Source organism: Hippocampus guttulatus, chromosome 23 (genome assembly GCF_054856545.1).
Source record: "Hippocampus guttulatus isolate MCC_2025c chromosome 23, RoL_Hgut_1.0, whole genome shotgun sequence".
Classification (NCBI taxonomy): domain Eukaryota; kingdom Metazoa; phylum Chordata; class Actinopteri; order Syngnathiformes; family Syngnathidae; genus Hippocampus; species Hippocampus guttulatus.
In genome coordinates, this window is record NC_141283.1 from 2,861,325 (window position 1) to 2,873,893 (window position 12,569).

General features: G+C 44.8%; 1 protein-coding gene across 4 annotated transcripts; it reads left to right on the top strand.

Annotated features, from left to right (window-relative positions):
- The first annotated feature begins 2,329 nt into the window (after positions 1 to 2,329).
- On the top strand, positions 2,330 to 12,569 carry LOC147185709 (mechanosensitive cation channel TMEM63A-like). 4 transcript variants are annotated; one of them, XM_086104456.1, is made up of 24 exons: positions 2,330 to 2,552; positions 2,710 to 2,888; positions 3,531 to 3,729; positions 3,809 to 3,888; positions 4,037 to 4,115; positions 4,201 to 4,238; positions 4,331 to 4,473; positions 4,815 to 4,866; positions 5,447 to 5,555; positions 5,644 to 5,714; positions 5,796 to 5,876; positions 6,035 to 6,152; positions 6,456 to 6,589; positions 6,789 to 6,926; positions 7,731 to 7,884; positions 7,960 to 8,066; positions 8,149 to 8,235; positions 8,904 to 8,969; positions 9,636 to 9,798; positions 10,154 to 10,259; positions 10,459 to 10,626; positions 10,720 to 10,835; positions 10,908 to 10,958; positions 11,038 to 12,569. In XM_086104456.1, the coding sequence occupies exons 3-24, from the start codon at positions 3,559 to 3,561 to the stop codon at positions 11,185 to 11,187; spliced, it is 2,382 nt and encodes a 793-aa protein (XP_085960582.1). In that variant the 5' UTR covers positions 2,330 to 2,552; positions 2,710 to 2,888; positions 3,531 to 3,558; the 3' UTR covers positions 11,188 to 12,569. The 4 variants fall into 4 exon arrangements, with proteins under 4 accessions (XP_085960582.1, XP_085960580.1, XP_085960581.1 ...); XM_086104454.1 differs by having other exon boundaries at positions 2,330 to 2,536; XM_086104455.1 differs by lacking the exon at positions 2,710 to 2,888 and having other exon boundaries at positions 2,330 to 2,536.

Genomic DNA, 12,569 nt, shown 5'->3' on the forward strand with positions numbered 1-12,569 from the left:
TTATGCAGATGAATATGTGAGGCGCACTCACTGATACACTCTATGTAAGAACATTTATAATCTTATTGTTACCAACGAAATGTGCATGTCGTGCTTCCCTCAGACTTATTGGTGCGAGCGCAACATTGCAATTAAGAGACCAGGGATGAGCGTCTTTTCTTGACTCAGTGTCAACCGCACAATAAAGTCTTTGCTAATGTAAATATCAAAAAGGTTTTACATTTACGATCGCAATGCGCACAAAGGCTTAAAGGGAGCTAGTTGGGTAATAAAACCCACTCTCCATCTTTCACCAGGAAGATGCTCTTCGTTCCTTCCTGACTGTCACCCCCTACAAGTGGCCGTGATTGACAGGTGTGCTAGATCCATGCAATATCACCAGGCACACGTTCCTATTCCCTCCTGGAGGCTTCATCCGCTGGTCAAATTAACCTTCTGTGCGAAGGGGGTGGGTGAGCAACACTGAGGGGGGAGGGCCTGCATGGGCCAATCAGCAGGTGATTAGGCCAGGGGCGGGCGGGGTGAGGGGTCACTGCAATGGGGCCATCGCAAGCCTGATTGGTTTCAATCAGCTGCAGGTCTGGGAGGACAGCTGGTGAGCTGAGCCTCACCACACACTAATCAACGTGTCCCACGGCGAGGCATGAACACTCACACACTCACGTGCACACACACACACAGCCAAAACATGAACATCAGTGTGAGTACACATTGACATGGTACAAGGAAGACACAAATACACAGCAGGCAGAAATGAACAGTCCGGGTGGAAGCCTATAAACTTCACATTATGGGAATCTGGAGGGGGAAACACCGCAGCGCCGCACAATGTTACAGTAAATTGAATGACTAATTGCATTGGCTTCATTAATTTGGCCATCTGATCTGCGCCCGTGACATTGCTTTGCGATGCTTCGTCCCACACAAATTACAACACATCTCCCAAATGGCTCCAAGGTGGAACCAGCCACATTGTGCCCGCCGCGTCGGACGCCGTGTAATCCTTGCTCAAATCTTGCTCGAGCCTGGGTGCAAATGACTGATAGCAAAGTCTCAAGTATTTTATTTTGGCTCCTTGTGGCTTTCTTTGCGTGTGAGTCGATGTTACGGAATGGCAGCGGTCACGTGATGGATTGTGTTTTTAAAATAGACGCCATCATGTCACTCATCTGTGAAAATAAATGTTTCCCGCAAATGTACAAACAGTACCTTCAATGTACTTCACACATTGCAATTCAACTATGGTCAAAATTTTATTTCACTCTACTATTTGTATCAGGAATGGGCAGCATAAAATGCTGATGAAAAATTGTGGCTTCCAGTTTTTCCATCAGTGCGACTGCGGAGGCCAAAGTGGACAACACACTTCCAAGCCAGATGTAGGCAAACACCGATAGACAAACAACACAGCCAGCGTTCTTAACCGGCTGAAGAGATCATTAGTGATACGGGTGTCTATAGGTACTTTGTTATGTTCTCTGACTGTACACTAGATGACAGATGCTATAAAAATACCGTTGGGATGAAAAAGGTTGCACGATGAAGAAATTGCAGTGTTTGGCTACACTCTGGCCTTGTTATTTTGCCTCCCGACACCATCTAAAATGGTTAGGGGTGATTAAAGGGACAGGCGACCTTGTTTAATCAGTACATAATTTTCCGTCCAAAAATGGGCGTGTTCCATCACAGGCTTGGAGTGACATTTCTACTATACAGTGATCCCTCGCTCTAACGCGGTTCACCTTCCGCGGCTTTGCTGTTTCATGGATGTTTTAAGTGCAGTTTTTTTAATGCTTTTAAACAGTGAATTAAGTTTTGCATCCTGATTGGCTAAGCAACTGAGCACCTGAGGACGCGCTCAAGCAATATTATTTTACAGTATAGTATTTCCAAAAAACATCTTGTTATTAGTTGAAAACGTTTGTTTGTTTGTTTGTTTTTTTGTGCTTGGGCCTGAAAACAAGGTTTTGGTCTTTGTATCCATAGTTCAGTATTGTATAATAACTGTAAAAAAATAAAGCTCACTACTTCACGGATTTCACCTAGGACTGGTTCTTTTTGGAAAGTAATCACCGCGATAAACAAGGGATTACAGTATACAGTATTTACATTCGATTTATCTGTAAAATGTGTCTTTAAGATAGCACATGCTTATTTTTCTACTTAAAGAGTAAATGCTCATATGATTAAATATTAACTACTATGATTCCAATAAAATGAAGATATAGTAAGATTAAGTATAGTAAACTTTTCGAAGCCACACGACGTTTCTGTTCTGACAGCGGTCGACTCTCTGCGCATGCGCGCAACGTAAAGTGGGACGGCTGAACAAGAAAACAAGACTTGCTGACAGTTGACGGCCGCGCGTCTCCAAAGTTTACTTTGCGGCTCGGTGACGGGCGACGGGATCACAACAGGCGTGGCGGGCTGCGATTCCCTGGGCCACGTAGGCAAGCCAAACACGCAGTGCTTCTCATTTTCCGAACCGGCTGGTCAAGTTTGTGAATAGCGGACGTTGACGGGGTGGAGGGGGGCGGTAAGTTGTCAGCGAGGTAGGGAAAAAGTTCTGCGATGATCTCACTCGGGTTCCGCTTTCGAACCCCCCCCCCCCCCCCCCCACTCCCCAGCTACCGCAAGTTGTACTGTTTTGCAACGTTACTTAATTTGTCATTAGCGATGGGGCAGGAAAATCACGAATGTGTCTGATAGGAACATGGCGGATACGACTGTCGCCTTGGATTCCGGAGTATAACTTGATGTAAGACTGAGGCACACAATGCAGAACCCGTGACTCGCGGCGCGAGGGTCAGTTGAGGCGTGGAGCGAAGAGGCACACTGTTGATTTTGACACGTCCTATACGAGTGGAGCGGCGCAAAAACACATCAAGGTGCGCCCCCCCCCCCCCCCCCCCCGTACTCCGGTAAGAGGACTCTTACTTTAGAATTAGCCCTCCACATAAATAACTGAAAGTAACAGAAAAAAAAAAGTACAAGACCTGAGCAGTGAGCAATTGAATCATTAAATGGGCATGTAACTGCACCCATGGCAGAACTCCGTCTGACAAACCAAAACACAGAAACAATGATGAATGACACAAATAAAAGTCGCAAGAAATCGACCACAATGCAATTAATAGTAGCATAGTACTCAAGTAAAAAGCAATGTTGCGTTAAAACTAGCCTGACGAGTACCATTCATCAAAAGTTACTTAAGTAAATGTAATAAAGCAAATATAGCGTGTTACTCTGCACCTTGAGACCTAGTTGTTGACTTTTGTTCTGTCAAAACCAAAGTCCCCCAATTTGAGGCAAAATTAGAGGAGGAGGAGGGTGTTTACAGATCAAAAATAATTATCTTTTTCAATGCGCAGTGGTGATTAGCTGACCTGCTATCGGACTGAAAATAAATGGCGGCTGTTATTATCGTTTTTAATCTTGACATGCTTTATGTTACGACCCGATTTTACACTTGCTGAGCTACTATGCTAGACCCCCCCAACAAAGTCTGAATTTTTTGTCGTTTCATGCAGACAAAAAACTGCCGGTTCCCCTGCAGTGATGTCGTCTTGGTGGTGGGAGCAGTGGTCGCTAGTGGGCTCAAACGGCACCACTGGTTCTAGCGGCTCCCAAGACAAGACCTGCTTCAACAGTACCCAGAACACCGTCCTGAACGGAGTCCAGTTTGGGGGGGTGCCTGTTGTGCTGCTTCTTAACTTTAGCGTCTTTTTGGTACGAGCTGCCGTCTGTCCATCATTGAGAAAGTTAAGTTTGTTTAAAATGGATCTACTGTTATCTTTTGGTCCGACAGGTGTTACTGATCCTGTTTTCGATTATACGGAGGAAGTTCTGGGACTATGGCCGCCTGGCACTGGTTGCGGACAAAGAAGGGTTAGTTTTGGATGAGACACTCGAGTTTTGCATTTGGATTGAGGCGCAATTTTGGCCCGAAGCCGTTTTGATATTTGCCGACATGAAGCATACATTCGAGATTAGGTTGTTGCACTTCACTGTTAAAAGAACGGCCTTGTGTTTTTAGAGTCACCGGGACGGGACGCCATCGCTACAGACACATGTCGTCTTGTGTGTCCAATGGGGATGACCTCGAGTATGAAATGGTTTGTGGAATCAAATTATTGATTGACGATAGGCCAAAGTAATTTGTCACAATCTGAACATTCATTTTGCATTTTGTTCTTAAAGGGCTTCTGTTCTTGGCTGCCTTTCATTCTCAGAATGGAGTGAGTATGATTTGTCAACATCTGCTTTGTCTTCAAGTCCTGAGGCCTTGAAAAAAAAAAAACAGCTCCGTATTTGGGTTTTTTTTTTCTAGCGATGAAAAAATAAAAGCCAGATGCGGCAGCGACGCCGTTCACTACCTGTCCTTCCAGCGTCACCTGGTCATCCTGCTGCTGGTCATGACTGTCACCTCCCTCTCAATCATACTGCCTGTCAACCTGACGGGTGACCTGCTGGGTGAGCTTTGGTGCCTCGTAATTTCACTTCGCGTATACAGCCCGCTCATCGCGGCTAAAAATGGCTCGACCAGATTCACTTCCTCTAAACTCCACTGTGTTGACAAATTCACCTGTAATGTGAAAGTGGGAAAAAAAAGTCCCTTTTACTGCTGCTTCTCCTTTTTGCCCACTTTGGTAAGACTGATGTCGGATGAAATTCTGTACAGATTAACGGCTCACAGTTTAATGGCAAATATTACAACTGAATGAGGTCGAGCCAAAACGGTTTTAAAAAAAATAACTAAACAAAAATCAGTGACTCTCTCAAAAGACACGTTTTCCATCCTAAATGTCTTTCAGGCAACAATCCGGAGAGTTTTGGAAGGACGACGATTGGGAATCTTCAGAAGGGGTATTAAACAGCAACACGGAAGAAGCACGAACTGCAATAAAACCTACACCAACGTGAAACAAAAATTTATGGGCTGCAACTAGCTGTTGTTTTCATGACCCTTTTTCACAGAATCATAAACCACTAAAAACTTGTCACCCTCCTATTTTCAATGGTCAATGGATAGGGGGTGGAAAGTCCTTTGGTTTACAATAGTACCAACATCAGGTTATAAACTGTGAACTAGAATGCACAGTGACGTAACAGTACGTACCTTTGGGACATGAACCCCCTATAGTTAAGAAAGCCGTGGTGTTTCACAAGGCTCTATTCCGGGTCCACAGATTTTTGTAGTATGAATGTTTCAATGACTTGCCATGTGTGTTTCACACTGTAACTATGACGTCACTACTGCGTTAGCGTAGGTTAGTGATAGACGACAGTGCAGTCCGATTCATGTACACATTCGGGTTGAGTTACGGCCGAAAGTATGGACGCATCAAAAACATGAACACACGTAATGGTGCCTTTCACGCTGACTGAACTGCACAGAACATGACTGAGTCTTGGCTGTGTTTTAAAAGTTTGGTTTTCTCTCCAGAAACGACTGGTTGTGGCTTCACACGGTGTTTGCCGTCCTCTATCTTGCCCTCACTGTTGTTTTGCTGCGGCATCACACATCGCAAATGAAAGGCATGGGGCAAGATACGGTGAGTTTCTGCCCAAAATATAAAAATCACAATTTCGTCTTTGATTCAGAGGCACTTGTGCTAAACGGTTCCCCGCTAATGTTTGCAGGCCAGAAACACCTTGTTTGTGACGTCTCTCCCTAAAACAGCGACAGAGGACGACGTCAAGACGCATTTCATGTGAGTGGACGAAACCAAGTTCGCGAGCGAAAGGGAGTGCTTGCTTCCCGCGCTGTTCTTTATTGGTGTACTTTTGCATAGAGAGGCGTACCCAAGCTGCCGAGTGTGTGCGGTCAACATTGCCTATGATGTGGCCAAGCTCATGCAACTTGATAAGGAAAGGTAAGAATGTGAGGTTTTGACGAACTACATTCAAATGCCTAAAAAAAAAACAACCACACCCCTCTCACTAGCCTGACAAATTTGCTCCGATGCGTAAACAGAACAACAATTCAATGCAGGGTGTGACAAATATGCCAAGGTGCTTTTCACCCCCCCAGGGTCCGAGCCGGAAAAAACCTGCGATACTACGAGCGTGTCCTGGAGAAGATGGGCCAGCGGGAAACAATATATCCTCGACTGTGCGGCTACCTGTGTTGCTGCGCCAACTGTGACAAGGTAAGGTTGCAGCAGCGGGACTTCATGCTGTCACAAAACAGCAGCTTTGTCTTTTCTAAAATAGGTTCTTGAGAGTTGTTTTTGAGCCGACTCGCGACAGATAGTTTCAAATCATTACTGGAGCAGCAACTGTGCTGTGTGCTTCGGCCTTAAGAAGTATATTCATATTTAAGGAAAATATCTGGTTTTGGAATCCTTGTGTTGCCTCAGAAATAAGCTTCCAGCTGATTTCCAGTGGGATGCAGCTGTAATCCGAGGCGGGAATCACTTGTGCAGTGCTCATTCATATGCGTCTTCCCTCAGGTGGACGCTATAGATTACTACAGCACCAAAGAAAAAGACCTGCTGGAGGAGGTGAGGCAGCAGGTGGAAGAGGTGCCACAGCGCCCCCTGGGGCTTGCCTTTGTCACCCTTCAGACGGAGGCCATGGCCAAGTAGTGAGTCATTTATCTTGCCTCTGCCCCACGCGCACATTTGCGCCAGGCGGGAATCCATATTGGAACCCAGTCCAACATGCTGTCACAGAACCAGAAAAATCACTAAATTCTTTTCTGGCGTGATGGGAAATTGCATGCTTGCCATTGTTGAAAAGTTCATCCTTCCTGTCACTCACACCTGCCCCCCCGCGCTCATTAGCATTCTCAAAGACTTCAACGCGCTCGACTGCAGCGGCGCGGGTTGCTGTCGGCAGCCTCAGCATTCGAGCAAGAGCGCGAGCATCAAAGTGAGGAAGTGGAGGGTCAGCTTCGCACCCCATCCGAAAAATGTTTACTGGTAAGGCTGCTGCGTCGCACCTGAATTGCATAAGAGTCGAGCTTCGCAACACCTGATAGAACGTGTAGATTTGACAAAAATGCGCTGAATCGAATTTACATTACAGTATTGGCCCGAATATAAGACGGGTTTTTTTGCATTGAAATAAGACTGAAAAAGTGGGGGTCGTCTTATACTCGGGGTCTAGACATTATACCCATTCACGACACTAGATGGCGCCAGATATCATTGAAGCGAATGCTGAACTTGACTCCCCAGGCCAAAGTGAACCCCTGTCACGAAGAATAAAAATAAAAATAGCGGTCAGAAAGAAAAGAGAAGAAAATAATAGAAGAGATAACAGAAAATGGAAAAACATAGCGACAATCTGGAGAAAAGTGGGTCGAAGATCGCCCAGGTTAACGGCTGAGAAGAAGTTATTTACATTTCAAAAACCAGAAGCCATTCATTTACGAATGTGATTGGACTTTAGTTTACATATTTAAATGTTCAGATACTAAGATTTGAATGAGGCAAAATAACATGCTTTTTCTCTCAAATATATTGTTATAATCATTTGTTTCAGATGTACTGTAATTATTTTCTTTCTAAAAATTAATTTGGTGTTCAAAAAGTCTTTTTTCAAACTTGAGTCTTGAAAAAGAGGGTGTCGTCTTATAATCAGGGCTGTCTTATATGCGGGCCAATACGGTACTTGGTCACTGTTTTGTTTTTCCTCCAAGTGTAAAACATTTCCACATGGGTACTTAGTGATGACGACAAAGAAGTGGTCATGTTGCCTTTCAATTTTGTCTCCCCATCCAGGGACCATTTGTCAGTGCAGGGCTTCTCCTGGTTCACGCGCTACGTCATGCTCAACTTCCTGCTTTTCTTCCTGCTCACCTTCCTCACCACGCCCACCATCATCATCAACACCATCGACAAATTCAACGTCACCAAGCCCATCCGCTATCTGAACGTAGGCTCGAGAGACTCCCACGCCCCTGGGGGAGTGGGGGGCTGCAAGTCTGACCTTTCTCTCGCTTCCCCACAGAGCCCGATCGTTAGCCAGTTCTTCCCCACGTTCTTACTGTGGTGCTTCTCCGCGCTGCTGCCCACCATCGTCTACTACTCCACGTTGGGGGAGGCCCACTGGAGCAGGTGGGCGACGCGTTCATTCAGATTGGCGAGCCAAGCGAGACCGCGCTTTTGGAATTTGAATTGTCCCGGGTGCTCTTTTCAGGTCCAGCGAGCAGCTCAGCATGATGCACAAGCTTTATTTCTTCCTGCTCTTCATGGTGCTCATCCTTCCCTCGCTCGGACTCACCAGGTAATTTCAATGGGCTACGCCGTCAACAAAAGAACTGTTGCGGTTGTCTGCACTGTGAATTTCGTTGGGAAGACGACAAACTATTGATGTTGAACTTTCCTAAAAAAGGTCATATGTCTCGATATACACACGGTTGATACCAAACTATGATTTTTAAGCATACAGTTACACTGCTCAAGGAAACTGGCTTCAACGGATGAATTTTGAAAACATTCTGATGTGGCAGTGGGTGCTACCAAGACAGCAGAAACTCCTCCAAAAGGCTTTTTTTTGGGGGGGGGGGGGGGGTCGGACACCAAAGGATAATAATAACAAAGACATTTGTAGAAGGCCTGACACAAAAGCAATACGATACAGTACATTCGGATTTATATGGCGCTTTCACAACAAAACAGTTAAAAATAATAAACACAACACATAACATCAAACACGGACAGTGGTGTAATCCTTAAGCAACTCAAAATGGAGCAACATGTTTGGAAATACAAGTGCAAAGAGTTTGTCAAGGACGATGTATTGATTCATTTACTATAAAATTCATTTTGTGCAGATGTACCGAATATTGAGTTCCCTTTCTGTCATTGTAAACAATGTGGTTTTTTTTAAACACGCACACACAACATAAGCTAACAAGTGGATTTTTTATTTTTATTTTTTATCTCTCGCAGTCTCGCCTTGTTTTTCCGCTGGCTTTTTGACAAAGAATTTCTCACGGATGGGAAGTTGAGGTTTGAGTAAGTTCCTTTCACTGTTACGCATATCTCCTTGTTACTTATACCTCGAGATTAGGGGTGCCCAACCTTTTTTTTTTTTTTTTTTTTTTGACCAACGATCTTACTTTTCAAGCCAACCAACCTTCCGCCATCGACCGTGACCGCACGTGCACGCATACACACAATGCACGAGCACAACAACTTCCGGTGATGGCGCTCACGTGCCACCGTAGGTTAAAGGTGACCTGCTTTTTTCAAATGATTTATTTATGTATTATTTTATTACATTTTTGGGGGGGTGAAGGTGAAACTGCTAAGATGCTTTGGGTGCGGTGTATGATGACACAAAAATATTTTATATTTACTCGTTCAGTACCAGCCAATTCTGGACCAAGTCTGAAAAGACGCTTAAGAACGTCTTTGGGAGTGAATGAGTTTACTCAATTTAAACGTCTTTTCAGACTTGGTCCAGAATTGGTTGGTACTGAATGAGCTAATAACACACACAGACAGACACACATTCTCCCCCTCCCCCCCAGAAACCCTGAGATCGACTTGGGACCAGTCCACAAGCTATCGGTCAATCGCAATCAATTGGTTGGGCACCCCTTGTCTCGATTCCGCTCTATAAAAGAGCCGTCCGTAACTGACATCTTACTTTGTTTTGTTTGACCATCTGAACACTAGATGTGTGTTCTTACCTGACCAAGGATCCTTTTTCGTCAACTACGTCATCGCGGCGGGCCTGGTGGGCTCGGCCATGGATCTCATGCGCTTGCCCAATCTCCTCCTCTACACCATCCGCCTGGCGTTTGCCCGCTCGGCTGCAGAAAGGAAATACGTCAAACAGGTTTGCGACGGGCCATATGGCGACCAGTATAAATGGTGACAGTTACCGGAATGAGAGATGGATTTATAATCGAAATCTATTCAAATGTCGGACCAGATACCCGCTCATGTTAACGAGGATACCATTTTATTTATTCATTTGATGGGTACTCCTGTTATCACTCAGCTATACACAATTTTAACTCATTCAGTACCAGCCAATTCTGGACCAAGTCCAAAAAGACGTTTAACAACGTCTTTGGCAGTGAATGAGTTAATATCTTATTTCGAAGGCCAGATAACAGCTATTCAATGCCGTCGCAAGTTTTATTTTTCTCCGTTTTCTGATAGGACATTCTTTTTATTTCATTTGCCAGAACCAAGCCTATGAGTTTGAGTATGGCGCCATGTACGGCTGGATCCTGTGCGTGTTTACTGTCATCATGGCATACAGCGTCATTTGTCCCATTATTGTGCCTTTCGGTGAGTACGACAGCACACTTTTGCACAGAAAAAGCATTCTGTATGCTTGAGGTCCGAAGCTCAGGGAGGAGCTTTGGAATTAAAAAGTTTGACATTAACTCAGTGTGCCTTCCCATGAGACTTGATCACATGTTCTTACATCATGCGCGGTTCTTAACCTCAAAATGTACGTTTCTGATGACTCGGTGTGTCCCATCAGGCCTCCTCTACATGACCCTGAAGCACTTGGTCGACAAGCACAACTTGTACTTCGCCTATTTGCCGACGCGTCTCGACCGCCAAGTCCACCTGAAGGCTGTCAATCAAGCTCTGGCCGCGCCCATCATCTGCCTCATATGGCTTTATTTCTTTTCTGTTCTCAGAACGGGTTTGTGACGTGCAGCGGTCGCAACACGGGCATCTTTCGAACCATTGTTTTTAAGCAAGCGGGAACATATTAGGAACCTCTCTGACTTTGCAGGTTTCTGGGCATCCACTTCTCTGTTCACCCTGGTGGTGCTCGTCGTCACCATCCTCATCTGCCTCAGCTACACCTGCTTTGGCCATTTCCAGTACCTCAGTCCGCACAATTACGTGGTGAGCCGCATGTTGTGTTTTGCAGACTTACACATTTCTTCTTCGTCCGTTGACATCGCTTCTGTCCAACAGGTGAGGGAGGAAGACGAGGACACGCCTGAACAAGTGGAGGAAAACACCATGGTAAATGACATAAAACCACAATAAGGCTTTGTGAATTCTTTTTTTTTTTTTTTAACATTTTTGTGTATTATTTTTACAGGTTTACGTACCCAGAGTCCTGAATCCCAAATCATCCGCGGGGTCTCCAAAGGCGGCCGAGGAGCGGCCGTCGTACGGTTCCACAGAGGGCAGCCCAACGTACAGCCCCAGTCCTGAAAACGACGACATGACAAAAAAACACTTAGTTTAACCTCTCGCTTGACACTCCGCTCCCTTGTGAGCTAACCCAGCCATCAAAGGTCACAGAAGTGTGACTCCATTGCGTCAAAGATGAACGCAGGGGAAAGGATGTCATTTGTTTGACATTAGAGAGCCATGTTTACAAGAAAGCACACTTCTGGCCCTATGTGATTCGTCGCCAAAAATACCTTGCACAGCTTTGAGGGGGAAAAAAAAGGTACAGTGGAATGAATGTCTTGACAAATTATGAAACTAATGTCCCATGAACAAAATAAGCATTGCTGATGCCAAAGATGTGAGTGTTTTATGATTCAGATGGACCCCTTCCAAGGAAAGCACTTAATGTTAATAATGCACTTTCTATGTCACAGACTTGGTATTTATGAACATACACACTGGGGTTAATGGTCACACAGTCAACTGGAGAATTGTTCGCTTTGTTTTTCAAATTAAGATTTCCTTTTCACGGTTTAAAACAAATTAAAAAAATGTTACAACACTTTCAAATCCTGGTTTTCCCCCCATTTTTAAAAGAAATCCATCTCAAAACACACACAAAGCGTTCGCACAATCTAAAACACATTTTGTCACTCATACTGTCACATATTTATCAAAACTTAATTTTCATTTCCCCTCAATAGCGTTTTGGAAATATTTTTTCCAAACAGGAAATTCAATTTTCATGTCTTTTTCTGTGATTTTTTTTTCCGAAACGAAAATACCCTTTTCACGTTTTTTAACATTTCCTCTATATTTTCCGGTCAGTTTTTCAGGGTGGTGTGAAAAAAAGGTTTTCAAACACACGTTTTGATTTGAAACAACTGAAAGCCTTTTTCCAAACGGTTCAAGTAATAACCATTGTGTGTCTTAAGGGGGCGCTATTGATCTGCAACAGCTAAACTGAAAACTCATCCAATGTACAGATTTGACTGGGGGATTTTAATCTTACAATGTAGCCCATTAGTGGACAATAGCGGCCGTAGCTCCGCCCCCTCACCCGATCTCTCGCCACCGTCGCCCCCCTCTTTGTGCCGCCCCCCCCCCCTTTCACGCTCTCTTTCTCATCACACGCTTCCCAACCGGGGCTGACCGAGACCTCCGCTATAGTCTGTTGTCATGTAAAGACTTTGGGCTGCGCTTGATTAGCGCTTGTTCTGCTTGGGCGGCGGAGTGCTGGCCCAAACAACGAACATATGTAGGTTAGTGGGTGACATGCAAAAGGCCTGCTTGGCACGGATCGACGTGTTCGAACGGGACCTCACGACACTGAAAGATGTAAACACAGATTGCGTCATGCATGTACAGTTCGGCCCGCAACTGTTTCGACTGTTTTATCATTTGTGAGGATCTCGAAATAATGGGTCCTGAAATAAAACTGCATTGATGCCTTGA